We start from the raw sequence: 27986 nt of genomic DNA, 5'->3' as shown, positions 1-27986 counted from the left end.
TTTCCTATTATGCTCATGCACTCTGCAGTGTAGTTGAGCATCATGGGAAATGTAGTTCTAAAACATCTGGGGTGCCAAGGTTCCCATCACTGGTCTATGTAGTAAAAGGGACTCTGAAGTTTCAGTAAGACAGCCAAGGAATTAACACGCTAAACCTCAGAATTGACAGGTGAACTTTAAAATCAAATTAAAGTAGGGTAAAGAGGAGATTAATCAGAGGCTGAAGTTTAAATGGGGGGATAATGTAGAACTCCACACATCCACTTTCTGTGAGCCAATGGCATAAAGGATACGCCCCCTGGGCGAGCATCATTAAGCTGACCTGGGCTCATAGGAGAACAATAGAGAAAAATGTGCCCCTTCAGTGAGCTCCTTTTTCTGTATCATTGAGAAGTGCCCACCACTGCCCCAGGAGGAAGAGGACCCCAGGATGTCATTTATGACTGCTGCAAAGACGGCTTATAAAAAAGTGTGCATAGAAAATGTCTTTTAAAAACTGAAATATTGGGTTACTTGTGTTGCACATATGCTAAAAGTATGGTCAATAATTCCAATGTGCGAAGGTAGCGGGCCGGGTGAAACCAGAAGTGTTTTTATTAAAAAGTTTCTGCAATGACACAAACACATGACCTTCATACTGATAGACTGGGTATCAAATGCTATTGTTTTCATACATAATAATACACATCTATATCTATAATAATAACATTCACATATACAGGAATAATGTCCTCATAGAAAAATTATAAACAATTGTGCTGATATGTTAATTAATCACACAGCAGCCTTTACTGATCACAAGGATGTAAATAAATCACTTTCACCCTGTTTATAGCCTTAAATATGCTCCCTCTTACCTGCAATGACACAAACACATGACCTCCAGCCTGACAAACTGGGTAGCAACTGCTATTGTGTTCCCACCAGAAACAAAGGTCAGTCTTTTTTCTTCCCCTTGCTTAATAGCAATGGTCCCATTAGAATGTGCTTTCTGTCATTCAGGCTTTTCACTCTATGCTGCCATCTACTGGCAATTTAATAGGAATGCCATTAGTTTTGCTTTCTCCATTAGCAGAACTATGGGCCAGATTCACGTAGATGAGCGGCGGCGTAACGTATCGTAGATACGTTACACCACCGCAATTTTTCATCGCAAGTGCCTGATTCACCAAGCACTTGCGATGAAAACCTACCCTGGCGGCCTCCGGTGCAAGGCGGGCCAATTTAAATGGGCGTGTGCCATTTAAATTAGGCGTGCTCCCGCGCCGGACCTACCGCGCATGCTCCGTTTCCGAACTCCCGCCGTGCTTTGCGCAAAGTGACGTAATTTTTTCGAACGGCGACGCGCGTGGCGTAATTCCGTATTCCCGGACGGCTTACGCAAACAACGTTATTTTTTAAATTTCGACGCGGGAACGACGGCCATACTTTATACAGCAATACGATTGCTGTGTAAAGTTAAGGCACCAAAAAAAACACACGAGCACCGTTTTCATCGGACCGTTTTCATCGGACATGTCTGCTGGGAGCTTTTGGTCTGATGTGTGTACACACCATCAGACCAAAATCCCAGCGGACAGAGAACGCGGTGACGTAGAAGACACCGACGTTCTCTGACACGGAAGTTCAATGCTTCCACGCATGCGTCGAATCAATTTGACGCATGCGCGGGATTTCGGCCGCTGGTTATACATCATGTCCGATGAGTCGTACTAACCATCGGACATGTCCGACGGACATGGTTCCAGCGGACAAGTTTCTTAGCATGCTAAGAAACTTTTGTCCGCTGGAAACCTGTCCGCTAGGCCAGGAAACCGGTCCCCTAGGCCGTACACACGGTCGGACATGTCCGCGGAAACTGGTCCGCGGACCAGTTTCAGCGGACATGTTCGGTCGTGTGTACGAGGCCTTAAGCTTGCACTGCATTACATGCTGAACATTTTTCCCATTTTCTGGTAACTTTGTGTCAATTGAGCCAATAAACATTTATTTCTTTATTGAAAAACGAGAATAAAGGGGGGCTACAAAGAGGTTGGGGGGGGCTGCTCATCTTGGATTTAGGCCTTCAAGAGTAACTCCAATTTTATTGAGAAAAAAACATTCCCCTCTGGGTGATCTGTGTACATTGCACAGATGTTAATGAACTTTATAGCAGATTCCTACTTTTTGTTATTCTGAAGAAACAGCTGTTTGTTTGTCTGTGTCCATGCGCGAGAGTGAATGTGAAGGGGAGTGATTTTATTGTTATCAACAGATGCAGCACTTGAAGAGATCTAATGAGGAAAGTGGCAGTGTCTGCGTCCCTTTAGACATGATTAACCTTTGGGAGTATCTCCACAAAAAGGACATTATTTTAGTGCAGACTTCTGGGAAAATCAGTGAACCAATCACACAAGCAGGAAATCTGTGTAGAGAACACCTCCAGGTCGCCATATTGCATTTTGCAGAAAATGACAGCGCGGTAGATTGAAAAGGAAAGGTCATAACCTTCAATTACAATACAACTTGCGTAGCAATTGTATATGCTATATTATTTTTTTTATTTGCTATTTTTTGCCACAAAGGTGGAGCTACCCTTTAACCACTTAAGACCCGGACCATTATGCAGGTTAAGGACCTTGCCCCTTTTTGCGATTCGGCACTTCGTCGCTTTAACTGACAATTGCGTGGTCGTGCGACGTGGCTCCCAAACAAAATTGGCATCTTTTTTTCCCCCACAAATAGAGCTTTCTTTTGGTGGTATTTGTTGACCTCTGCGGTTTTTATTTTTTGCGCTATAAACAAAAATAGAGCAACAATTTTGAAAAAAAATCTATATTTTTTACTTTTTGCTATAATAAATATCCCCAAAAAAGATATAAAAACATTTTTTTCCTCAGTTTAGGCTTCTTCTACCTATTTCTGGTAAATAAAAATCGCAATAAGCGTTTATCGATTGGTTTGCGCAAAATTTATAGCGTTTACAAAATAGGGAATAGTTTTATGGCTTTTTATTAATAATTTTTTTTTACTACTAATGGCGATGATCATCGATTTTTTTTCGTGACTGCGACATTATGGCGGACACATTAGACATTTTTGACACATTTTTGGGACCATTGTCATTTTCACAGCAAAAAGTGCTATAAAAATGCACTGATTACTGTGAAAATTACAATTGCAGTTTAGGAGTTAAAGGGGCGCTGAAGGGGTTAAGTGTGACCTCATATGTGATTCTAACTGTAGGGGGGTGGGGCTGGACGTGTGACGTCACTGATCGTCTTTCCCTATATCAGAGAACAGACGATGACTGACATTGCCACAATGAAGAACAGGGAAGCTGTGTCTACACACACCTCTCCCCGTTCTTCAGCTCCGGTGACCGATCGCGGGACATCTGCGGCGATTGAGCTTCGGACTGGGTCGCGAGTGCGTCGCGTCGTGCTCGCAACAACATGGCTGGGCCTTAAAGAGACACATACAGGTACGTGCTTGTGCCAAGCCGTGCCATTCTGCCGATGTATATCGGCGTGAAGGGGTCCTTAAGTGATTAAACGAAACCTGTGCATGACGCTTTCAAGATCCAATATTTTTCTTTTTACCATACAGGAAAACTTAGAATATTTGGTCAAGGAGCTTCGCAGACCTAAGTACAGCATCTACTTTCTCTGTGAGTAGTCAAACAATGTGTAAAGTGACATGGGTTGGTAGTGGCACAGAAACACTCTGGTAGATTGATAGGTTTCTATATAACTTGGCAGTAATGTATGGATGCCCATGTATACAGTAGCTATGGCAGGGACATTGGACTTTAAACTACTTTGAGGCTGAGATTGGTTTGATTGGATCTGGCAGGAGGTTGTACATAACATCCTGAAAACTTCCCAGCACCCTCCCTCAGTACTTCTCTCAAGACATCTCAGTTCTAATGCAAGCATTGGACTGACTCTTTGGAGGAGTTATGGAAATATCGAAATATTTTGTTGGAGGAGTGGGCCTTCCTAGGCAGTCCGCATTTTCATGCCGATCACTCTGGGTAACACCCACGTATGACGCTGAGCCTCCAATAATTGAAGGAAGTGAAATCTAAGGAATGAAAAGAACAGCCAGGGACAGTCAGGCTGAAGAAGAAAGGACTAGACAATGCTTTGCATTCCCCAGCTAAGAAATGAGGCGGCTCTATCTGACTTACTACAGCTTCCAATGCAGACTGTGAGAAGCTCACAGTATACTGTGCAATCAAAGAAAGCTATTTAATGTAGAACTAAAGGCAAGTTTTTTGGATAGAGTAAGGGCGGTTTATAACCCCTGTAAGATTTATTCTTGCTGTCTGTGTCCCATTGGGGGAATTTCCCATCACTCCCTTTCCTATAGCCAAAACAGGAAGTGGGAGAATATTCCTCCAAAGTAAAGGACCCCCTGGTTGTCACCAGGGTCACCAGAACTGCTATCTTCATTGAAATATTTCCCCTCTTTTCCTGTTCTGGGGACAACCCAAAATGTGGGATTTTCTTTTACTTTCACGGTTGGTGATAACGGTAAACAGGACAAAGAGAAAATCTAGCTAACTGGGAGATCGAAAAAAAAACTTGACACATGTTCTAATCCCTCTTCACTCTTTACAAAAAAAAAAAAAAAAAAAACGTTTGCCTTTCCTTATACCTTAAAGTGGAGTTCCACCCAAAAATGGAACTTTCGATTTTCGGAAACCCTCCCCCCTCCGGTGTCACATGTGGCACCTTTCAGGGGGGAGGGGGTGCAGATATCGTACTAAGACAGGTATTTGCACCCACTTCCAGGCATAGACTGTGTTAGGAAAGACTATAAGCCATCATGGCAGAGGTACTTGTAGATTTCAATGGAGTACAAGTGTGTTGCTGCCCTCGCAGTCTATTGATTACTTACTTGGCAGACTTCAGCAATGGTGATCATTAACAGTGATCTGAAGTCTGTAGCGGAGACTGATAGTGAAGTCCAGGTAAATATATAGCTTACTGATGAATATTGAGATTTTTTGTTTTAAAACACAGGGTGCATAGTAGGAGAGAAGGAAATGTATGAAAGAACAGCAAGTGTTAAAATGTTATTAAACCTTTGATATGTTTTTTTACCTGCAACTGTATTGCACAGAGCAGCTCTGATCCTCCTCTTCTCAGGCCCCACCCTAGTGCTCCTTGCTCCACCTCTTCAGTGAGTGCCTCTATAGAAATCGGTCTTTTAGGGAGGCACTCATTTGGGCTAGCTCCCCAGCCGTCATGTCTGCGTCTATTGTAGCACTACCCCTGAAGAAGCTGCTGGTTTGTTTTGGGTGGCATGTTACCTCTATTCCTTCGCCATTTAGGGTGTACGATGAGCTGAGAAGAACTGCAATGTCCACACTTTAGGTGTCTTTTTCTGTGCTTTATTACCCAACGGGGTAAAATAATAAAAGTAGTAGTAGTTGAAGAGGTAGAAGGGATAGTAAGTAGTAGGTTCAGGTGTATAACTTTGTTCAGAAACAATCCTGCTTCCAGCGATAAAACTTTCATCGCCACTCTAGCCAGAGTGGGTATTGTGCACCTGAATAGGCCTCTCTCACCAGCCTAGCAGCCAGAGTGTCACACGGAAACTTTAGCAAAGTCTCTGCCACAGACCTTCCCAAAGGTGGAGACGTATTCGGTCCAGAATCCTTCTTAACTCAGGATTAAGCACCCAGATCTCCCTCTCGAGTAAACTTTAGTGAATTCAGAACTGACAGACGACCATCATTTAGCCTCTCAGCAAGCGTTCGTCCTTCGATGAAGTTCAAGGCCTCTCCTGAGATACCAGCCTTGTGCTCGGTAGTCCCCCAGACAGGTTCTTCATCGGGCGGCTTCCTCCCTCAGGACGGACAGCACAGGACCAATCTGCAACTGTAGACCCAGTCTGACTACCAGGCCTACACGGTAGATCACAACCCCGGACCAACATGGTCCCGGAGTCAGGAACACTTGAACACGCACACCCGGCCATGAGGGCCACACACGGGGGGTGGTGGGATGACAGACCAATGACGTCTGTCCCTTAAGTACTCTCCCCCAGCATGCACAGCGAGGCAATCAACCCCCACTGATTGGCTGCTGAGGAATAACACCCAATATGCCCTGACTCGACTGCTGCCACCCTTGGCCTGGGGCGGCACCAACACCCCAGACAGCAATAGTGGTCACTCACAGTACAGCCATGGCTGGAACAGAGGCCCAAATTTGACAAAAAAATAACACGCTCAGAGGCAAAGAAATCTCTGACCACCCTCTAAATTTAAGGCAGCACCAGCTATGAAAGTAGCAGGGCGCTACACTATTGACAGGGAGGCTTGGCTCCACCCCCCTCATCACAGATTTTGATTAACAGGAGCAGGAGCCAATGGCTCCCACTACTTTCAATCTGCCCAGTGAGAAGGGAGAGAGCCCCTGCTGCTGCTGTGCACATTGCGCAATCCAAAGCGGGTTAAGGTAAATATAAGGGGGCTGGGGGGATCCTCTGCACAGAAGTTATTTTACCTTAATGCATAGAATTAATTAAGATAAAAAAGACTTCAGCCTTTGCAATCACTTGTGACAAAAAATAACTGTCTTTATTCATTACCGTTAACCAGTGTGCAATATACAAAAAAAATTATAGTTAAGAATTGTGTGTGCGTGGTCTGTCCCTGATTGGGTATCCTGGGCCTAAGCCAATGCAGTTCTGTTATATATAATACCTCTAATGTGAGGGGTTAGGGAGAACCTATACATGACGTAAAGCTTAACCACTTAACCTCTGAAAGATTTACCGTCACCCCCCCCCCCCCCCTTCATGGCCAGGCAATTTTTTGTAATACGGCTCTGCGTCATTTTACCTGACAATTGCGCGGTTGTGTGACGCTGCACCCAAATAAAATGTATTCATTTTTCCCCACAAATAGAGCTTTTTTCTGGAGGTATTTGATCACCACTGCGTTTTTTTATTTTCTGCACTATAAACGAAGACCGACAATTTAAAATAAAAATTATTTTTTTTCCTTTCTGCTATAAAACATATCCAATAGATAAATAAAAAAAATCAAACCTCTTCATAAATATAGGCCAATATGTATTCAGCTAGATATTTTTGGTAAAAAAATCCCAATAAGTGTATATTGATTGGTTTTTGCAAAAGTTAAATTGTCTACAAACTATGGGATATTTTTATTATTATTTTTTTTTACTAGTAATGGCGGTGATCAGCGACTTATTGAGGGGCTGTGATATTGCGGCAGACAATTTGGACACTGACACTTTTGACACTTTTTGGGGACCAGTGACATTACAGTGATCAGTGCTAAAAAACTATGCACTGTTGTACTAATGACACTGACTGGGAAGGGGTTAACATCAGTGCAGTGGCGATCAAGGGTTAAATGTGTGCCTAGCCAGTGTTTGTGTACTGTGTGGGAGTAGGGGAAGGCATAGATCCCCTTTGCAGGAACACAGCTAAAAACAATATACTACTTTTTACGCAAGAAATTTAACAATCTTTTAAAGGAGAAATATAGCTAAAGTTACCTTGTTTCGGTCGACACTGGGCTAGTCTGTTATCACTCAGCTGTTCCAGACACACGAATGGTCAGGATCCACCCATATGCCTGGACCTGCACCTGGCTCAGCCTCTCAATAATCCCCTGAGAGCCAGCCCCCTCCTGCCCCGCCACATCCCAGTCCCTTATTGAGCACTTGAGGGGCAGAGCAGAGCCGGTGACTGACAGTCACTGTCTCTTTGCTCAGAGCGGAGAACTGGGCAATCAGCAGTGTTTGATCACTCAGTTCTCACTTCAGAGCTGGCAGGGGACAGATGAAGCATCAGATCAATACTGCATCCACCTAGGTGAGTAGAAATGTTTTTTTTAGTTAGAGATCTTGGCCTAGATTCTCAACCGAGATACGACGGCGTATCTCCAGATACGCCGTCATATCTCTGCGTTGAGCCGTCGTATCTATGCGACTGATTCTTATGCCCCGTACACACCATCACTTTATGTGATGAAAAAAAACGACATTTTCTGTGAAGTAAAAAATTACGTTTTTGAAACTTCAATTTTCAAAGACGAAGTTGCCTACACACCATCGTTTTTCTCACAATGTTCTAGCAAAGTGAGGTTACGTTCTCACCACTTTTTCCATTGAAGCTCGCTTCATAAGTAGCTTCTGGGCATGCGCGGGTGAAAAAACGTCGTTTTAAACGACGTTTATTACTACACACGGTCAATTTCTGTGAAGTAAAAGTTGACGTTTTAAAAACGACACATAAAATTGAAGCATGCTTACATTTTTTTTGGTCGTTTTTTAGAAGACATAAAACGACGTTTTCCCCCACACACGGTCAATTAAAGTGACGTTTTTAATAACGACGTTTTTTTTCATCACATAAAGTGATGGTATGTACGGGGCATTAGAATCAGTTACGCATAGATATCCATTAGATCCGACAGGCGTAAGTCTCTTACGCCGTCGGATCTTAAATGAATTTTTTTTTGGCCTGCTAAGTGGCGCTTCCATCGAAATCCGCGCTGAGTATGCAAATTAGCTAGATACGCAAATTCCCGAACGTACACGCGGCCGACGCAGTAAAGTTACGACGTTTACGTTAGGCTTTTCCTGGCGTATAGTTGCCCCTGCTATATGAGGCGCAGCCAATGTTAAGTATGGCCGTCGTTCCCGCGTCGAAATTTTAAAAAGTTACGTCGTTTGCGTAAGTTTTTCCGTGAATGGGGCTGGATGTCATTTACGTTCACGTCGAAACCAATCACGTACATGCGACTTTCATTTGGAGCAATGCACACTGGGAATTCCGCCTGGTGATTTACGCTACGCCGCCGCAACTTACGGAGCAAGTGCTTTGAGAATACAGCACTTGCCCATGTAAGTTGCGGAGGCGTAACGTAAATGAGATACGTTACGCCCGCACAATTTTGCGACGATCTACGTGAATCTGCCCCCTTATGTATATCCCTTTCTTGCTGACTATCGGCATTATGCGAGATTCTGCTGGGGGGATTAGGTCAGTAGAATAAACCAACCACATCTTCCTTTTCCTCAATGGGGGCTCATTTTCTTGTTATGGGCTAGGACAGAGAAAAATTTTCTAATGACTGAAGCTATAATACTTTTTTTTTTTAAACAGACAGGTTTTGAAAAAAAACTGTACTAAGAGCAATATAGAAGCTGTTATTGCTGCCTTCCTTTGGAAGCTGCTATTTTTCTGGCTAGCCTTGGCTTTAGTACTTGAGTTATTGGAAAAAGCATGATAGGTAAGTTAGTTCAGAGTGAAATCATAATGCCTGATCTGCATACTTGGTTTTGATAGTGACTCTGAGGCCCCGTACTCACGACCAAACATGTCTGCTGAAACTGGTCCGCAGACCAGTTTCAGCAGACATGTTTGGCCGTGTGTTGGCCCGAGCGGACCATTTTGGGACGGATCGGACAGGTTTCCAGCGGACAACTGTTTCCCGGACTTGTTTTAAAACAGTCCGCTGGAAACCTGTCCGCCCGGACATGTACGGTCGTCTGTACAGACCTACCGTACATGTCCTGCCGCCCGCATCCCTCGCATGCGTCGAATGACTTCGACGCATGCGTGGAAGCATATTTAAGGCGGCCCGCCCACGTCGCCGCGTCATTGTCGCGGTGACACCGCGTCATCGACGCGGCGACACCGCGGACACGCCCCGCGTAATGTTTACGCGCGGGCTTCTGTTCGATGGTGTGTATAGCCATCGAACAGAAGTCCCCGGGCAGTCCCCGGCCAGACATGTCCGATGGAAACGGTCTGCAGACCGTTTTCATCGGACATGTCCTGCCGTGAGTACAAGGCCTGAAAGTACTGAAGCCATTAGATCACCCTGACAGCCACACTGTTAGCATTTTCATTCCAATGGCAGCAGCCTCTATAACATCTCAGTACCGATTTCCTTTAAGTGCAGAGAGAAGCACTTTTTAAAGCTACCACTTCTGTTGTAAAAAAAAAAGTGAGTTAATTTGACACAAAAAGGCTTCAGAAAAAAGTAGATACATATGCCCAGTGATTTGTTTTTTACATGCCTATTGTATTTATGTTTTGCCCATCACCACCAGATGGCAGCAAGGTCATATCTTAATGCATTTAGCAGGCCACTATCAAAGGCAGCCTGAGTATTTTCTTTATGTTTGGATTTCCAAATACAGTATAAATATTTTAAAGACCTTTGCAGTACCCTTCTTAAAGCGGGGGTTCACCCGAAAAAAATTGTTTAAAATTAGATTGAGGCTAATTACGGGAAGCAGAATCGGGTGTTTTTTTTTTTTAAATCAATGCAGTACTTACCGTTTTAGAGAGAGATGTTCTCCGCCGCTTCCGGGTATGGTCTTCAGGACTGGGCGTTCCTATTTGATTGACAGCCTTCCGACGGTCGCATACAGCGCGTCACGAGTTGCCGAACGTCGGTGCGGCTCTGTACGGCGCCTGCGCACCGACGTTTGGCTACTTTCAGAAACTCGTGAAAACGGGTCACAGGAGTGCAGATCTGTGATCCATAGGAAAAGTTTTTCTTCTATAAGGACTGATTTTGGACACTGATTTAAAGCGTTTGTTACCTCAACACTTCATATTTCTGATATGTGCCTGCTGTACCATTTACTTGCATGAGAAAGTATCCTGTTCTCTTTGTATAGCTTCATTTGTGTGAAATCCCTGGTGTTCCTGCCAGTCCATCTGCTTCCCTATTAAAAATGTACCACACTAAGCAGGAGAGCACACCGTGGTCAGTTCTCTAGCTATGCTGGGAACTCAGTGTACTCTCCTCCAATGATAAGAATGGTCCTGACCCCTATCCCCGCTGCACAGCCATTCACTGGGATGCTCAGTGTGCTGCTGCTCCTCCTCCCCCAGCTCTTATGCTGCTGAGAACAGAGGGAATGTGATCACTTATAAAAAAGGCAAAAAAAGGTGTTTATATTTTTTTTTTTAGTATCTATACACAAATGTTTTGCCTTTCATTTCTATTTTAAACTAAATGGGATGTTTTACAAGGTGATTGTTTACAATCACTTTGAAGCAGAGTTCCAGCGGCTTCTGTGTTTATTAAAAGCCAGCAGCTACAAAAAGTGTAGCTGCTGACTTTAATATAAACACACATTTATCTGTCTGCAGCTGCCTGAACCTGCAGTTTTCTCTCCACCTCTCCCCGGCATCACTAGTGTGGGCACGCCGCTGTGACAGCTTTCGGCTTCACAGCTGGGTGTGCACTGCGCATGCGCGAGTAGCGCTGTGTGTTCTAAATGACTGAGCAATATTCTGGGACCTGTAAAGTGTCCCAGAAGATGGCATGCCAGAGGGTTAGGAGTCCCTAAAGCTTTTGGGTGAAACTCTGCTTTAGGCCCCTTTCACACTACAGCGATTTCAAAGGCGGGCGATTTTACCGCGATTTTGCCGCGATTTGCCTGTGTAAGTGGCATCAAATGCGGACCAAAGTAGTGCAGGGACAACTTTGAAGACGGAACAACTTGAAATCGAACTAATATGAATGGTTGTTATTGGAAGTCATGGGAAACGACTTGTCATGCTACTTTTCCATCACAAATCGTGGGACAAGTCGTATAAGTGTGAAAGGGGTCTACAGCATAGAGACACTTTTTGGTATATGGTGTAATCAAGCATATACAGTATCTAAAAAATAAGCACACAGGCACTTTTTTTATTGACAAAATTGTAATTTATTTATAAACATTTTGTGAGCACTTTATTATTTTATGAATCATGCAATAATTATTTCACTATGCAATACGTTTTATTAGAAGAGCTACCCTGTTATTTCTTGAATGCTTCTATGCTGTGATTGGTGATTGCACAGGGGTGTTTAGCAGCTTCTAACACAGTAATTTAAAGGTTTGGTGCATTTTGAGTAGCGCATGGGTATTTATTTACATATAATACAGACAATAAGCAAGAAAGGGTAAGAAATGACTATGCCTGAAGACACACAAATCATACAATAATGAATTGGCACATTAAAGTTTTGAAGCCTATATCTTAGCAGGTTTCCTAGTACTGGGAGTTTTTCAACGGTACAAAATTTTGTTTCTGACCCCCTCGCTAAAGCCAGCTTGGTGAATCCATACTCTAGGGTTATAGACTCAGGAGTGTACCCATCATGAAGCACCAGCTTGGTTTTCAACCCCAGATGCAGCTCTGTGCCACATTATATCCCAATATAAGGGGAAATATTGGCAGTACACCTCTCTGTTCATATGTAATTTTTTTGTATGCATGTAGGCAGGTGCCTTCTACTTTCTCCACTGCAAGTGGCACTATTCCGCAGAAACACTACAGTTGTACAGGAAGTCAAGAGAAACATGATTCCTCTATGGTTTCCAGGGGCAAGCTATCCCATTGGATGTTGCCACCCCATGTGACTCTAACAGCCATCTTGGGTCAGGCAGAGCTTTTGTAAAGCCCTGGCTCCCAGGTTTGACACGTATTTTGTGAGTGGGTAGAGTAGGGACAGGCACCCCGTTTGGTAGGGACAGAACTAGTGGCAGAGAAAGGTTCCTCATAAGGAGGGAAATCATAGGGCTTGCAGCTCCTCTGGACATCTTTCTGCGTGGGCACAAGATGGCAAGGCTGCATTCTGCCTCTCTCAACAGGCGCAGTCAGTTTGGCTGAATCCTGTTCTCTACATGCTGTTGGACCTGTGAGTGTTCTTGGCTGGGTGGCCTTCCCACTGGGTTATTTGTGAACTGTGTTTTCATTATTTCCATACAAGTTCTTTCATCACACTTGGACTGGGTGTGTTAAACTGCACCCCACCTACACTCAGTAAGCTTATTTACTTCTGTGACCCATTCCCTTTGCATAGGCCATCATTGGTGAGGTGACCCACCTTAGTACCACCATTCTTTCACTGCTAGTGTCATATACAAGTCCAGGTTAGAGGATTCAAAGTTGCACAGGATGCACATGAGGGGTGATTTACTTATTATCCTGCCAACAACACTATTACTTTTAGCAATTACATTGTTGTTGGCTGCTTTAATACTATATTATAATAGAACTGATATATTTCAAATGAGTGATAAATGCACAATGAGACACAAACACTAAGCAAGCTTAAATTGGTAATCCAAAAATTTGACAGAAACACTAATACATTATATTTACATATTATTTATGTACTGTGATCTTCTGTGTGCTTTCCAGCACCAAAAATTCCAGGTGTAATAAAATAGCAAAGCTTATCATAGACCTCTATTCCCAATACATTCATATTATTGTAAAAGTACTCTATTATTATGAATATTAGGACTTCAACAGATTGTGATCTGATGCTTCAGGGCTGTTTGATACTTCCAGTCCACTATTGACATTAATGAGTAAGACAAGCCAAACAGGTTTATTCAAGACTATTATGAGCCTATACATTTACCCTTAAACTTAAAGGGGAACTCCAGGCACAGTACAAAGTCAGTATTACATTTGTGAAGTGAGAATCTATTTACCAGTTTATTTGTTTTTTTTTGGGGTTTGTTTTCTTTTTACCGATTGAAACTAAAAATAATGTTCCAGTAAGAGCCGGTTCACACTGGGGCGACTCGTCAGGCGACTCAGCCGCCTGACAAGTCGCGTCCCATTCTATTCAATAGAACCGTTCTAATAGGAGCGACGCAAGTTGCTCCGACTTAGAAAACGGTTCTTGTACGACTTTGGGGGCGACTCGGGGTGACTTGCATTGACTTCTATACAGAAGTCATTTTGCAAGTCGCCTCTGAAGTCGTCTTCAAAACGCCTGGCCGAATTGCCCCCAAAGTCGTGCCGCCCCAGTGTGAACCGGCTCTTATGGTTCAGCCTCTAACAGGAAGTAAGGGCTGTGTAACACAGTACACTGTCTGCATGCTTAAGACAATGTGTAACGGTCATGTATAACACTGCTTCCTTTCCCCACTCATTTCCTTTGTTTAGTAGACGATGATCTCAGCTGACACAAAGGGATTCGCAAAATTCTTCACAACACCCAACAACCAAAGAAAGTGAAGTCATGTACATGCAGCTTGATATTATGTAACTTTACTGGTTAACTGATTGGAGTTCTCCTTTAATGCGTTAAATGAAATGCATTTAAACAGCAACACTATTAGGGATCCTGTCTGGAGACAGATAATAATATGGCAATTTCTTGTTCTTATTTCGGTCTTGGATGAAACTAGTGATGTCTTCAAGGTTTTTCCTGAATTTGGCCATTGCTTTTTTTGCTGGTTTCTCAACAAAATGCTCATCGGGGTAGAATCCTAGGAAAATCTGGACATACAAAAGGCAATGAGATTTTCAGCCATAATAGGTTTGTCTACATAGTCTGTACTTTATTGGTATAATCCCCATCTGTACATCTGAGTATTTGACATGTTCCAGAAAACTCCTGAGGCCTTAGCTTAGTGCAGTGTTCCTCAACCTTTTTTCAGTCAAGGCAACCCTTTAAAATTTTGGACAATCTCGTAGGGCACCCCCAAAATGTTGGATAGTCTTGAGGCACCCCATTCTAAAATGTAAATATTATTGAAAATAGTTTTACATAATGCAGCAACATCAATACACTTAGGACACCCAGAGGTGATTTATTCTTCCGAAGTAAATACTAGTGCTGACTAGTATTCCAATGTTTCTCTTCTCCCTCAGTTTTTCTCAATCACTTAGCTAATGAGACCACAAAGCTGATGGATAGAGGCAGGGGAGCCTCAAACAAGGATGATATGCAGGCAACTGACATCCTCCTTATCAACTGATGATGCCATTGGTCGCTAGGAGGTTGGCAGCTTGAAGGTTATAATGGTGTACAATGAAAACCTGGGCCTTTGTGTTACTAAAAGGCAGGTTTCATCCACCCGCTGGCTTGTAAACAAATTTGGCACAATTTTTAGGCATTTTGCCAAGGTACCCCTGAAGAAACCTCTGGGCACCCTGGTTGAAAAAGGCTGGCTTAGTGAATGAAGTCAATTTCTGCCGACTTCCATTATCCAATCACGTACAAGCAAAAACACTGCTTATTTTATTTTTCCTCGCATGTGATTGGGTATTTAAGCAAAGCACTAGTGAACATTTCCTTGCAAAGTACAATTTTGCTTCAAAGTAAAGAACCTAATTGTCTTAAAGCTGAGGTCCGCCAAGTTTTTTTTTTTTCAAAAGTCAGCAGCTACAAATACTGCAGTTGTTGACTTTTAAAATAGACTGATCATGCTGTCACTTTCCATTAATCCAGGGAGATATGTGGTATATTTAAACGTTCCTTCTCTTGCTGTTGGGGAAACTGATTACTAAAGATCTGGATAAAGCTATTTTTTAATGGCATTGAGCCAACTATATTGGGCAATCTACTGGACTCTTTCTACCAATATTTGTTCATTTTTTTATTTTTTTATTAAAGTGGCTATAAAGCCTAATTTTTTTTTACCATAATGTATTCCTTGCATTAAGGTAAAAAAATATGTAGGAATACATTTTGCCCCTTGCCTCTATTTGGCTCTAATTGGCTTCAAAAAGAGTGGGCTCCACTTGTGTGACACCCACTTGTGTGACAATAGCGAATCAATATTCCCTATTGTCTTCCCGAGTCTCCTCCAATCAGGGAAGCAGCTCCTGAGACCCAATTGGCCAGTGATTTTCAGTAACCACTTGCTGTTCGCCCCGGCCACTTCTTGTTCCCCCTGGAGGAGAAGCCGACCCTTCCCCAGCTCTTCCTTTGCTGCATCTTGGCTGCTGGCTCATTTCCCATCTGCCTCATCATGGTAAGGCCTCCTATCGTGTCCTCCCCCAACTGTCTCCCACTTGTGATAGCGGCCTTCAGACTGTCTACTGCAGGGGGGGGGGGGTGGGGGAGGGGAAAATTGCGGCTTCCCAACTGTCTTCCGCGGGGGGGGGGGGTTTGGGGTGGTGACGGTTTGCGGACTACCGATCGTCTCCTGCGGGTGGTGGTGGTGGTTTAGGCAGCGACGATGTGAGTGATGGGGGGATGTCTGTTTGCCACCCCCTAAAAATATTGATCACCAGCCACCACTGGAAACAGCCAAGCAACACTAGTAGTTTTTTTTTTTTACTGACAATGAAACTTTGTGATACACTGACCCAGAACAACCATATATATCAGGGAAGTCAAAATTAAGTCAGATCTGGTAATCTTCATTCTTGTTTAAGGTCAGTGAGTCTCAAAATACTGAAGCCACAGGACCAAAATGCAAGGCATGCAAAGTATTTTCAGCAGGGTAGCTCAGCAGTACGGCTTCCATAATTCCTTAGTACAGCTTTCCCTGTTTCCATTGTCTACAATTCTAACCATTAAAGCTGCTTGACTTTTCTTAAGTGGTTAAATTTAAAGGCACGATACGTGCATCTTCTTGTGTACATTTTTAAAAGGTAGATAACAATTTTCTCACCTCATTATCCTGGAACTGACTCAGTGCCCATACAGCTCCAAGATGCCAGCATGACCGTCCTCTGTCTGGTAAGCTTTCAATAATATACTCTATTGTAACCTCTCCTTTTTGAGTAGGTGGGGGGCAGCGCATTGTTGGAGGAGAATTTGGAATCCAAGAGCACCAGTCATACTGCAGAAAGCAAAGTGTTAAATATTGATTATCCAAATCAACATCGTATTTTATGTCACATTTCAGCCATTGGTTCACCACTAACTCTTTGGATTGCTATTTGTAAATGTTTTAAACTTCTACCATTGTTCACATTAAGTGGATTTACTCTGTTCACCTACTCTAGCCTGATGTATCGTTTTCTATTTAATAGACAGCTGTCATGGATATGCAACAAAGTCTGTCTGCTTACCTGATCTCCATGTGTTCATTAAAGGCCTGACCCTGCTCTGGTTCCCCTTTTTATCACTTCCTCTTCCTGTATGGCCCCACCAAGGCCAATTCCAGAAAGTCTATATTAACCGTTGCTCTACAGGTCTGCAGTGCTGTTCAACAGTGTTCCTATGCTTAGTTCCTGTCTGCAGTGTAGTTTGCTAGTTCCTGTTTGCAGAGTGCTACGATCATCTTTCCGTGTACCGTTTTGGCTTGTTCCTGACTTCTGCTGTTTGCCTGTGCCCCTGTCCCACGGTTATCCTTGTCTGCCTGTGCCCCTGACTATTTGCCTGTCCCACGGTTATCCTTGTCTGCCTGTTGCCCTGGCCTCGGCCTGCCCATCACCACTGTTTGTCCTGCTGGCTGCTTTCCCTTTCTCCCTGCGGAGTGTGACCTAGGGAATCTCGGGGACGCGACCTGGACCCAGTTGCGGCGAAGACCATCCTTACCATCAAAGGCTCTGGTGAATACAAAACTGGGTCTTAGACTCCGCGCCCTGGGTGATCTTAGGTTCACGCTTCGTCCCTGATAGCAGCGGTCGGCCATAGGGTTCACTATCCTTAGGTGCATCCCTGACCCCAACGGGGTGCACTTGTCACCTGACTACGGGTGACCTGACAACAGCTATCCATTGAAAATAAGTAGTTACAAGTTATGGGTATTTGATAAACAGTCACCCACTAGAGACATGTGCACTATATAATATATATCCTAGTTAGTGATAGGCAAATCTTCATGGGTTGGATTTTCCAAGGGTTATGTTAGTCTTGTTCAAAGTTCAGCAATCTTGAGGTGAATCTAGAGGTGAATCCATGTTGTTAATTTTTTGCCATTTTTAGGGTTAATAGGCAGACTGCTATAAAAATAAAAATAAAAGACATAGAAAAAATTGGCCCTGCCATGAGGGAAATATACCAAATGTAAAAAATAAAATAAAAAAAGAATGTACAGCTGGGAAGGGGTCGTTTCATACAGCTTTGAGGGCAGCAATGAAAATGCATTACTTCTTAAAAAAATAGTTTAAATTATACTAGTCAGAAGCAAAGGTCCGAACTCCTCCTCCTCTTTGTTATTCACAATCCCCCTTCATAAGATTCTCTAGCTGCATCCCCTGCAACATCTGCAGCCTCTGGTGAGAAAGAGGGAAATGAGGCCAAGCTGAGTAAGGTCAAGTGAAGGCTTGAACCTCATCAGAAGTCTCCTATTTCCACCCCACCTTCTCCTGAAGCACCCTTCATAAGCCAAAGAAAATGTGTATGTGTCGTTGCACCATGCTGTCAGCGGGGTCTACATGACCACAAATACGTGATTCGGCAAGCATAGACAGGAACGATACATATCCAAATGTTGTGGTCTATTCCAGTGTTCTGGTACTGTAAAGGTGCACACATACTGTATATAATTCCAAAAGGTGCAAAAATAGACAATAAGTGAGTTAGTTCTCTGCCATTTTTTAGTGCAATAAAAATGCATAGAATCTTACATACAAATGTGTGGCAAACACAGATCTAAATATGGGTGTAACATGTAACAAAAAATGTAGCGTTATCCTTTAATCACCACGTACCTGGCCAAAATTAACTGCAGCATGCTGTCCAGATGCAATGAAGATGACAAGTGTAAGATACTCAACCAACTTTTCCTTAGTCTTCAGCGTTTTTGGAAAACCTGCAACAAACATAACCAACAATTCTATTTAGAATGCATACTTATTATACATATTTTATTGGAACATTATATTGCACATTTCTAATGGTATTTTAAGTTTAAACATGCCATAAATATGTTAATGATCTAACATTTTTATTAAAATGTATCCGTGTGAAATCGCATCAATACTTTTTCTATACTGTCAAAACAATGTCATATGAAATTGTAAGTAAAAAAAAAAAAGCAAATAATGCTCAAGGAGGTGATTGGGGCAAGAGGGGGTGAGGGGCTGGGGGAAGCCCAAAGTTATGTAGATAACTTGACATAGTATAACCTTGACATAGTATATGACCTTTCAAGCATAGTTGTATGGGATGTACACACGCTCTAATAGTGAAAATTTACCAGAAGCCTCGTTGTCCCGCAGTCCATAGACGTAAACATCCTTCACAAATGCTTGCAGTTCACTGTCTTCACATACAGTCGTATCACTGTCATAGTATATATCCACCACATCTTTTGCAAAGCTGTAGGAAAATAGCAAGTCATGTTTTCTTATTAAATTACACATTTTTCATATAACCCTAATAGAAAATATCGTTTTAATATACATTGTATGTATACAGTTAAGTAGTAATTCTGATGTCTTCTTCTCAAGATCCCATGCCTCGCTGTGCCCATGACTAGACTTGCGTTTAACATGGGAGTATATAGAAGGGGTGCCCGGCTTTGAAAAATCGGTGCTCCCCGGCCGTAGGTCCCCCAGACAGCAAACTTTGCACACTTGTAGAGGAGAACTGGGGCTACATGCCGGGTGTGCCGGGTCCCCAAAGTTACTGGAAAAAATGACCGTTTAACATGGGAGTCTATGGAAGGGGTGCCCGATTTTGAAAAATCTGTTTCCCCCGGCTGTAGGTCCCCCGGACAACAAACTTTGCTCACATGTAGAGGAAGAGTGGGGCCATATGTGTGCCAAGTTTGGGGTCCAGGGGACAGTACCCGGTCCCCAAGGTCCGGGAGATCAGGTGCAAAAAGGTGACTCGAGTATAAGTTTTCAGCACAAAAAAATGTGCTGAAAAACTCAGCTTATACTCGAGTATATACGGTATATGTTTTACTTGATCACTTTTTGTAGTACTATATTATGCCACCTAATATCTGAAAGCAGGCTTTTGAGAAACCCTTCTACATTCCTATGTTCAAGAATAGTTCATACAGGTGCTAGAATGAGTATACCTATGGGAATTTTTTTAAGCATTGATCAAAAAAAAAGCATATGCAGTAAATCTGCACATGTCCATGTAGTTTATCCCTTTGCTGCCCTGCAAGTACAGAAAAATACCTGTTGACCTGCTCTCAGATCCTAAGTCCTGTTGTAGGCTGTCAACACTAATGCCGCGTACACACGATCGGTTTGTCTGATGAAAACGGTCTGATGGACCGTTCTCATCAGACTAACCGACCGTGTGTGGGCCCCATCGTTTTTTTATCCATTGGTTAAAAAACTAGGAACTTGTTTTAAAATTATCTGATGGTTAACTAACCGATAGAAAAAAACGATCGTCTGTGGGCACGTCCATCGGTTAAAAATCCACGCATTCTTAGAATAAAGTCGACGCATGCTTAGAATAAAGTCGACGCATGCTTGAAAGCATTGAACTTAATTTTTCTCAGCACGTCGTTGTGTTTTACGTCACCGCGTTCTGACACGATCGTTTTTTTAACTGATGGTGTGTAGGCACGACTGATGAAAGTCAGCTTTATCGGGTATCTGATGAAAAAATCTATCAGTCCGTTTTCATCGGATGAAATGATCGTGTGTACAGGGCATTAAGCATTTTCCTGGTGCATCCATGGCACTGAACATAGTGGGCACTAGGGCACCTAATGCAGAGATGTCAGCCAACATGACAGGCAGGAGAGCCAATCAAGTTCTATTTTGGCCGATTCTTTCAGCAATACTGATGGACTTAGTAGTCCTCACTACACCTGTCTTTGGCAGGATGCCAGTAGCTTACTCACTTTCTTATGATAGGATTTGCTGATGTTTCCCACCCTGGTAACTAAATATTGATCTATCACATATATGCTGCCATCGAGGCACCAGCAAAACAGAAAATTGTATCATACCTACCGTAATTTTAATTTCCTGATGCCTCTCGAAATGCAACATACTGAGTTCACCCAGTTTGTTCCTAGCGATGTACAGGGAATGGGCTGTTGCGTGGGTTTTAACTTTAAGTTTATAGCTATGCACTGGTCTTGTGGGCGGAAGTAGGCGGGGATAATATCCCATGTACGCTGCCATGGATAAGCACCAGGAAAAGAAAATTACGGTAAGTAGGATACAATTTTCTGTTTTTGTGCACTGATTGGTGTCAGTCCTGGCCACTATCTTCTGCTAAACTAACCAATTTAAATGTGTGGAGGGACAAAGTAGTGACCAGCTGAGTTACTTCCCATTAGCACACAATGCAGAATCCAAGCCCTGAGATTATTAACTCTTTGTTAATACAGGCAGTGTTTAAATCTAGTTCACAACAAATAAAGAACACATAACAAATATAAAGTAAATGTTATCCCAATCTGGCTGCAAAACTGGAAATACACTTTAAACTGTTGTAAGCCAAATTGTTATGGCTAGCAGGACTTGACATTGCATAGTAAAAAAAATCACAAGTTGGCTTGCCTCATTCTACCTACTATGGCAGTGTTAAAACGGAGTTCCACCCAAAAATGGAACTTCTGCTTTAAGGAAACCTGAACCCCTGATATGCCACATGATTTGTTTAATGGGGAGGGGGGGAGCGGGTACCTAGTTTTAACAGGTACCCAGCTCCTACTTCTGCTCCGGTCTGCCTAGGTGACTCCTCTTCTCCACTTCCCTCCCAGAAATCTTCTTGGACACGTCACAGGTCCCAGAAGATTGTCCAGTCATTCAGGATGCGCATGTGCAGTGCGCACCTGACTGTGAAGCCGCAAGCTGTCACAACCGGGTGCCCACAGTAGTAATTTTGGTGCTGAGAGAGAGAGGAGTGAGGGTTCGGGCGGCCGCATCGCTGGACTGTGGGACAGGTAAATGTGTGTTTATTAAAAGTATGCAGCAACACTTTTTGCAGCTGCTCACTTTTAATAAACACAAAAATGGGTGGAACGCCACTTTAACAACTTTCAATCTTCTAAAACCCAGTTGTTACAATAGTTAGGTGATGCAAAAAAGCTGTGGAAAATAACAGCATCTGGTGTGAATGTGTTACAAATAAGGTTGCGTGCACTTACTCGAGGGATGTAAAGACTAGATGTAATAGAAACAGAAAGAACAGCAATAGCACTACTAAAATGCAGAAGTTCAAATAAATTAACAGTGATCAGCTGAAAACTCTTTAACCCTACATACCTACTGTACATACTCATGCTAAATGTAATAGTGTCAACAAGGCCGATTTTAGGGACACAGGCGCCTGGGTGCAGAAATATTTTTGGCGCCCCCACATGGGTGTGGCCATTTTACTAACTTCTCCCCTTTATAAATCTTTTTATGGCAATGACTTAACCACAGAGATGCTCTCCCACAAAGTCTTCATTAACCTGAGATTCTTACATGATCTCTTAACAATAAACAAAATACAGGAAGAGAAGCAGTAAAGAGTACTTTATTGGGACCTGGAGGGGGGCCTCTCTGATGGACACAAAGAGGGCTTCTGTTAGAGAGTCTGTTAGAAAGAGCCCCCAGACATACTACAGACATAATACAGGAGATGGTCAGAGACTGCAGACATGATACAGGAGACGGTCAGAGACTGCAGACACAGTACAGGAGATGGTCAGAGACTGCAGATATAGTACAGGAGATGGTCAGAGACTGCAGACATAGTAAAGGAGATGGTCAGAGACTGCAGACATAGTACAGGAGACAGTCAGAGACTGCAGACATGATATAGGAGATGGTCAGAGATCGCAGACATAGTACAGGAGACAATCAGAGACTGCAGACATAGTACAGGAGATGGTCCATTAGACCCCTTTCACACTGGAGGCATTTTGTCAGGCTCTTTAGCATTAAAAATAGCTCCTGAAAAATCCTATTCTGCAATTCCAGTGTGAGAGCCTGAGTGCTTTCACACTGGGGCGGTGCGCTGGCAGGACATCCAAAAAAATCCTGCAAGTAGCTTCTTTGAGTCGCTTTAGGAGCGGTGTATAAACCACTCCTAAAGCGCCCCTGCCCATTGAAATCAATGGGCAGTGCCTGCAAAGCGCTTCGGCACTGGCGCCTTTGAACCCTTTATTTGGCCGACGCCCCAGCACTGTCAGTGTGAAAGGGCTCTTGGTACATCTCATTATACATCACATCTGTAGGACTACTTAGGCGCAGGAATGGGAGGGGACTGTGTATCCTATGCAATCTATCATGCCATAAAACATCTAGAGCATGGGCAGCCCAGGGCACGTGTAAAGGGATGCTGGGGTTGCCATCCCCCAGCACACAGCACACTGAACACTGTGACTCACCTCGGTTCTCTCTCTGTGCAGCCCGAGCTAGAGATGGTGGGAGGGCGAGGCATTCCAACTGGAGTTGGTGGAGACAGTGCGGGATCCAAGACTCCCAGTGTGAGGAATTTATTCCTGCACATCAGCACTCAGCAGCCACTGAAAACTAGAACCCTTGTGTCCGGAAGAGGAGTGGCCCCTCCCCCGAGCACTGCCAGGCTGGACAGGCTGCCCTATGCTCACACATCAGTTCTGGACGGACACACACCTATGCTCAGAGCACTAGTTCTGGACGAACACAAACAAGAAAAGAAGGAGGGAGGGGAGAACTCTGGCACTTCGGCACCCCCACCTCTGCAGGCGCCTGGGTGCAAAGCACCCTGTGCACCCTGCCTAGGATTGGCCCTGAGTGTCAGCAAGCATTGGTTAACCTGCCAATAACTCTATGAGTTTAATTTCAATGAAGCCTCCAGCTTGCATATAACCACTAAGTCATAGAGGAAATATTAGAGGAACTTAATTGAATCTCTCTTGAGAAGAGGAGATTAAGGGGTGATATGATCAACATGTATAAATACATAAGTGGTCAATATAGTGAACTTGGTGTTGAGTTATTTACTTTAAGGTCATCACAGAGCACAAGGGGCACTCTTTCTGTCTGGTGGAAAAGATATTTCATCTCAAGTTACGGAAAGGTTGCTTCACAGTAAGAGCTGTGAAAATGTGGAATATACGCCCTCAAGTGCTGGTTTTGGCCAGCTCAGTAGATTGCTTTAAAAAAGGCCTGGATTCTTTCCTAAATGTACATATTATTACTGGGTACTATACTAACATTTATAGGTAAAGTTGATCCAGGGAATATCATATTGCCTCTCGAGGGATCAAGAAGGATTTTTTTCCCCTGCTGGAGCAAATTGGATCATGCTTTGCTGGGGTTTTTGGATCAACTGTGGGTATAGGATTGTGTATATGAGAGTGTATGATTTTTTTTCTTTTTTTTCCCCTTTCATTGGTTGAACTAGATGTGTCTTTTCCTGACAGCTCCATGTCAGCACAGCTGGATATAATATCCACTCCCCCATGCCTCCAGGACTTAACTTAATATACATTTGAGCCCACCTACAGTCTCTGCGTTCTTCTTTTTCCCCCCTATGCGCAGGACCTAGGTGTGCTCCTCTACCTGGCTGGTCTAAAGGGCTGGCCGTCCGTCCATGTGTGTGGCTTAGGCTGGATGCAGTCCCTTGTGTCTCAGATAAATTACACAAAATCCAGGGAGCCCAACTGCTGGTCCTCTGGGTGGCTTTTATCATGGCTAACAGCCTAGTCTGTGGTCCGCTGGGTCCATGTAAATTTTTTTGGGGGATTACTTACTTTATTATAGCTTTTTTTTTTTTTCACTTCCGCCTTAGTGGCCTCAGCCCCGCACATAGTTTCTGGCTTTGCAATGTCTCTGGGGAGATGTGTGTCATCAATCCCAGGAGGCAATAGGCAATAGGTTTCCATAGGATTCCACTGTTGCTACGGAAACCCAACCTACAAGCTATTATACTGCTCGCGCCGTACGTACTGTGCATGCGTGAGATCGTCAGCATACACAGAATCCAGGAAGTAATACACTGCGGCTTCAGATGGCTGCAGCATGCTGGGACTTCTTAAGGTCAGAAAACAACACTGCACATATAGAAAACGAGCCTTAGTTTACACAATACCTTTAGTAGTCTACACTAAGTATGAGTAATATAGGGGTATTTTTATCTAAAAAGTAAAATTTCGGCCGGAACACCGCTTTAATTGTTGAATATTATTATTAGCGTGGCAAAAATTATGTTTTTATATTTTATCTGACTATCTTTGCCAGTGGCTCTCTTTGTATTTTCCAGCATGTTTTCTACTACAAATGCATTAGTAAGGATGAGCTGCTAGGTTCGGACCAAAATTGGAGGCTCAGCAAATTGCAAAACTAAATTGGTGTTTGGCAGAATCAATCTTCTGGTGGCAAATGATACATTTAGCAGCAGTTCAGCCCCTTTCACACTAGCAGTCCAATCGGGTCCGTCTGTCCTTTTTTTAGGCAGATACGATCCTACCCTCCATTCTCCTTTATGGAGCGGCGGGTGTAAACTGACTTGTGTCCGTTTACACCCGCTTACATCCAATCCGGTCAGCCGGTTTTTATTGAACTGTAATCTGTGCTAATAGCAGAGCAATAGATCTGATTGATGGAATGGATATTTAAGTAGATTGTTTAGCATTTTTAGGATAGTCTGCATTGTTGGTAAATTAATTTGTGCTAATAGAACACATCTGAAACAGAGTCTGATGTTAGAGGTCAACTTGTAAATTGTGTTTTGCTTTCAGTACACATTTGTTTCAAGTAAAATAATTTTTTAAGCTATAGATTCTAGCAGTTAAAAAAGAACCTGCTAAAAAGTGATAAGAGGTTTGAGTTTTCTTACTTTAATGTGGCCTCCCAGACCTTCATTCCATCATCTCTGTAGAAATAATATGGGATTTCTTCCTTGCTTTCCATTCCTCTCATCTTTATTGCATGTGGCAAACAAAGAGAATCATACGTGAATTGCTTCATGGCTCGCAGTAACAGCTCGACATGTCCACCACCTCCTGTAGCATTGGCCTGTGATATAAGAAAATATGAGTAGTGAAGGGGCCATGGAATTCATGGAAAAAAATATTTTTCTCCAACCTGTCAGCGTGGACCCTAAAAGGAGGTTCTTTGTATCTTTCTGATTGTATTTTGACTATGATTTGTAATGCCTAAATTCCAACAGATTCTTTTTTTAGTTTTGAATATGTTTTCCATTTTCTGGACAGGGAAATTTCCCTACTAGAACAATACAAAGGGGTCCTCAGGCATTTTTGAGCTAGTCTGTAAAAAAAAACGAATCAATCAATTTCCACTACTCAGACAGAGGTTTTTGTTACATACTTTGCAAATATTTGTGGAAGCCACGCTGCCACATCAAGGCACCTCTAATGAGTGTGGTCCCTAACTCCAGCCTATCTAAGTCTCCCAACTGTAGGACGCAGAGTATATAGCAATGCACAAAGAAAGAGCAGGCTCCTCTGGAGGCATTCCTTTCCTCTTTAAAGATATACCAACACACCAGAGGCCCAGTCATCACCTTCTGAAGTCATCATCTGAAGATTTCCAGGATGTGTCTGCTTGAAGCGATAGTAAAGTATTGTTCAATATTTAAAAAAATGGTCCCCTGTGCAGGTTTAGGTCATAATGTACTAGTGTGCACTGCATACTAGTACATTATGACAGACTTACCTGCAGACAGAGCCCTGCAGTGCTGCGCTGTCAAGACTCTTGCTGGTCTCCAGCAGCTACCATCTTTGCCCAGTCTTTCTTCTAGGTTGCCTGTCTTCAGTTGCTTTAATGGCCAAGCTGCAGGTGACGTGACACCCTCGCATGCGCACAGGAGTCACATCGCCACGGCACAGAGAATGGGCATGTTCGCCTCAGATCACATTACCGGCTGACAGACAGGGGGGACATTTATGACAGTAGAGCCCTCAGTATGACGTGACCTTCTGATCTTGGTCTAAATAAACATGAGATCACTTACCAATACATATTGTGTATTAAATATGCTGTGCTAAAATATTAAAACTAACTTACAAATGTGTCAAATATTATGTGTCACCAAACAAATAAACTCTAATAAGGTGCAAATCAATATGCATTAGTTTACTAAACAACAATAAATATAAATAAAGAACATCACATTCAGATAAATTCATATTCACTCATGTCAATCAAGTGTGCAATGGGTGGCATGGATTCTAACTCCTTGGCGCCGGCATTTTTCTGCAGCCCAGTGTGTAGCACAGCAGAGGTCTTGGAAATGACCAACATCCATCTCAGGCCCCGTACACACGACCGGTTTTCTCGGCAGAATTCAGCCAGAAACTCGATGGGAGACTTATTCTGCCGAGAAAACCGGTCGTGTGTACACTTTTCTACGAGGAAACCGACGAGGATCTCGTCGGGCCAAAAAGAGAACATGTTCTCTATTTCCTCGTTAGTCAATGGGAAAAGTTGGCTCGCGAGATCCTCGGCGGCTTCACAAGGAACTCGACGAGCAAAACGATGTGTTTTGCCCGTCGAGTTTCTCGGACCTGTGTACGGGGCCTGAGAGTTTTTATTGATGAACTGTGTAGGGAGATTCAACCCTGGTCCCTGCATGCAAGGGTGGCTCCATAGGATGCTGCAAGAGAAAGGAGCCACCCAGAAACAGGAAACCTGGGGCAGCAGTCATGGCACCAACTTAATCTGGAACACACTGGCGAAGATTAAAAGATGAAGAAGCTGCATATTCATTAAGTGATTAAATTAGCTGCTGAAAGTGCTTAACAATTGAAGGTTAAATATAATATTAAGGATTTTTTCTTGCAACCATAATAATGGAGGTATTTTATTACTTTTGAGTTAACAAGCTTAGTGAATAGGATGAAAAAGCATCCTTACCTTGTCAAACAGACCACATTCACAAATGAGCTGTTCCCGTGCCTTTGTGTTGATTGCTATAGTGAATCTCACGTGAGGTATCAGCAGCTGAAATATACAGGTAATACAGCATTGGAATTATGTGCCAATTTATTCTTAGCCTTTACACAAGCAAACAAAGAGAGAGAGAATGATGAAAAACAAGATATTGTGATATTTGTTACCACATAAAAAAAAAACATTTAAATTGTTTGTTACAGAACACTGTATACTTTTTTCATTTTTCAAAAATGAGATATGGTATTTTATTATTAGAAGTTTTAGTGCAATAAATCAGGAATGCAATGTAATAATAATGCTAAATGTGGTAAAGTTTTACTCTGAAAAGAAAACCCAATCTGGTAAAATAAAAAAATACAATTTTGCTTGCACATTTACTATCTGGGGAAAATTAGTGCACAGTCTATTTGCCTTTAGTAAATCTTAACCATTGCATAACATTATGCACCATTCTGTTTTTCTGTATTCTCTGCTTTAGA

The 27986-nt window shown here is 43.0% G+C and overlaps 1 protein-coding gene across 1 annotated transcript in view; it reads right to left on the bottom strand.

The window, feature by feature from the left end:
• Positions 1-13781: 13781 nt before the first annotated feature.
• Positions 13782-27986, bottom strand: part of ALOX5 (arachidonate 5-lipoxygenase) — a 69521-nt gene continuing 55316 nt past the window's right edge. Inside the window, exons 9-14 of the mRNA XM_040362269.1 lie at positions 27469-27555; positions 25430-25608; positions 18891-19012; positions 18403-18503; positions 16413-16583; positions 13782-14286 (exon numbers count right to left, since the gene is read on the bottom strand). Of these exons, the coding sequence (XP_040218203.1) occupies positions 14107-14286; positions 16413-16583; positions 18403-18503; positions 18891-19012; positions 25430-25608; positions 27469-27555 (840 nt within the window). The 3' untranslated portion in view covers positions 13782-14106. The remainder of the gene's footprint in view (positions 14287-16412; positions 16584-18402; positions 18504-18890; positions 19013-25429; positions 25609-27468; positions 27556-27986) is intronic.

Source organism: Rana temporaria, chromosome 8, assembly GCF_905171775.1.
Source record: "Rana temporaria chromosome 8, aRanTem1.1, whole genome shotgun sequence".
Taxonomy (NCBI): Eukaryota; Metazoa; Chordata; class Amphibia; order Anura; family Ranidae; genus Rana; species Rana temporaria.
This window is presented reverse-complemented; position numbering and strand designations above follow the sequence as displayed.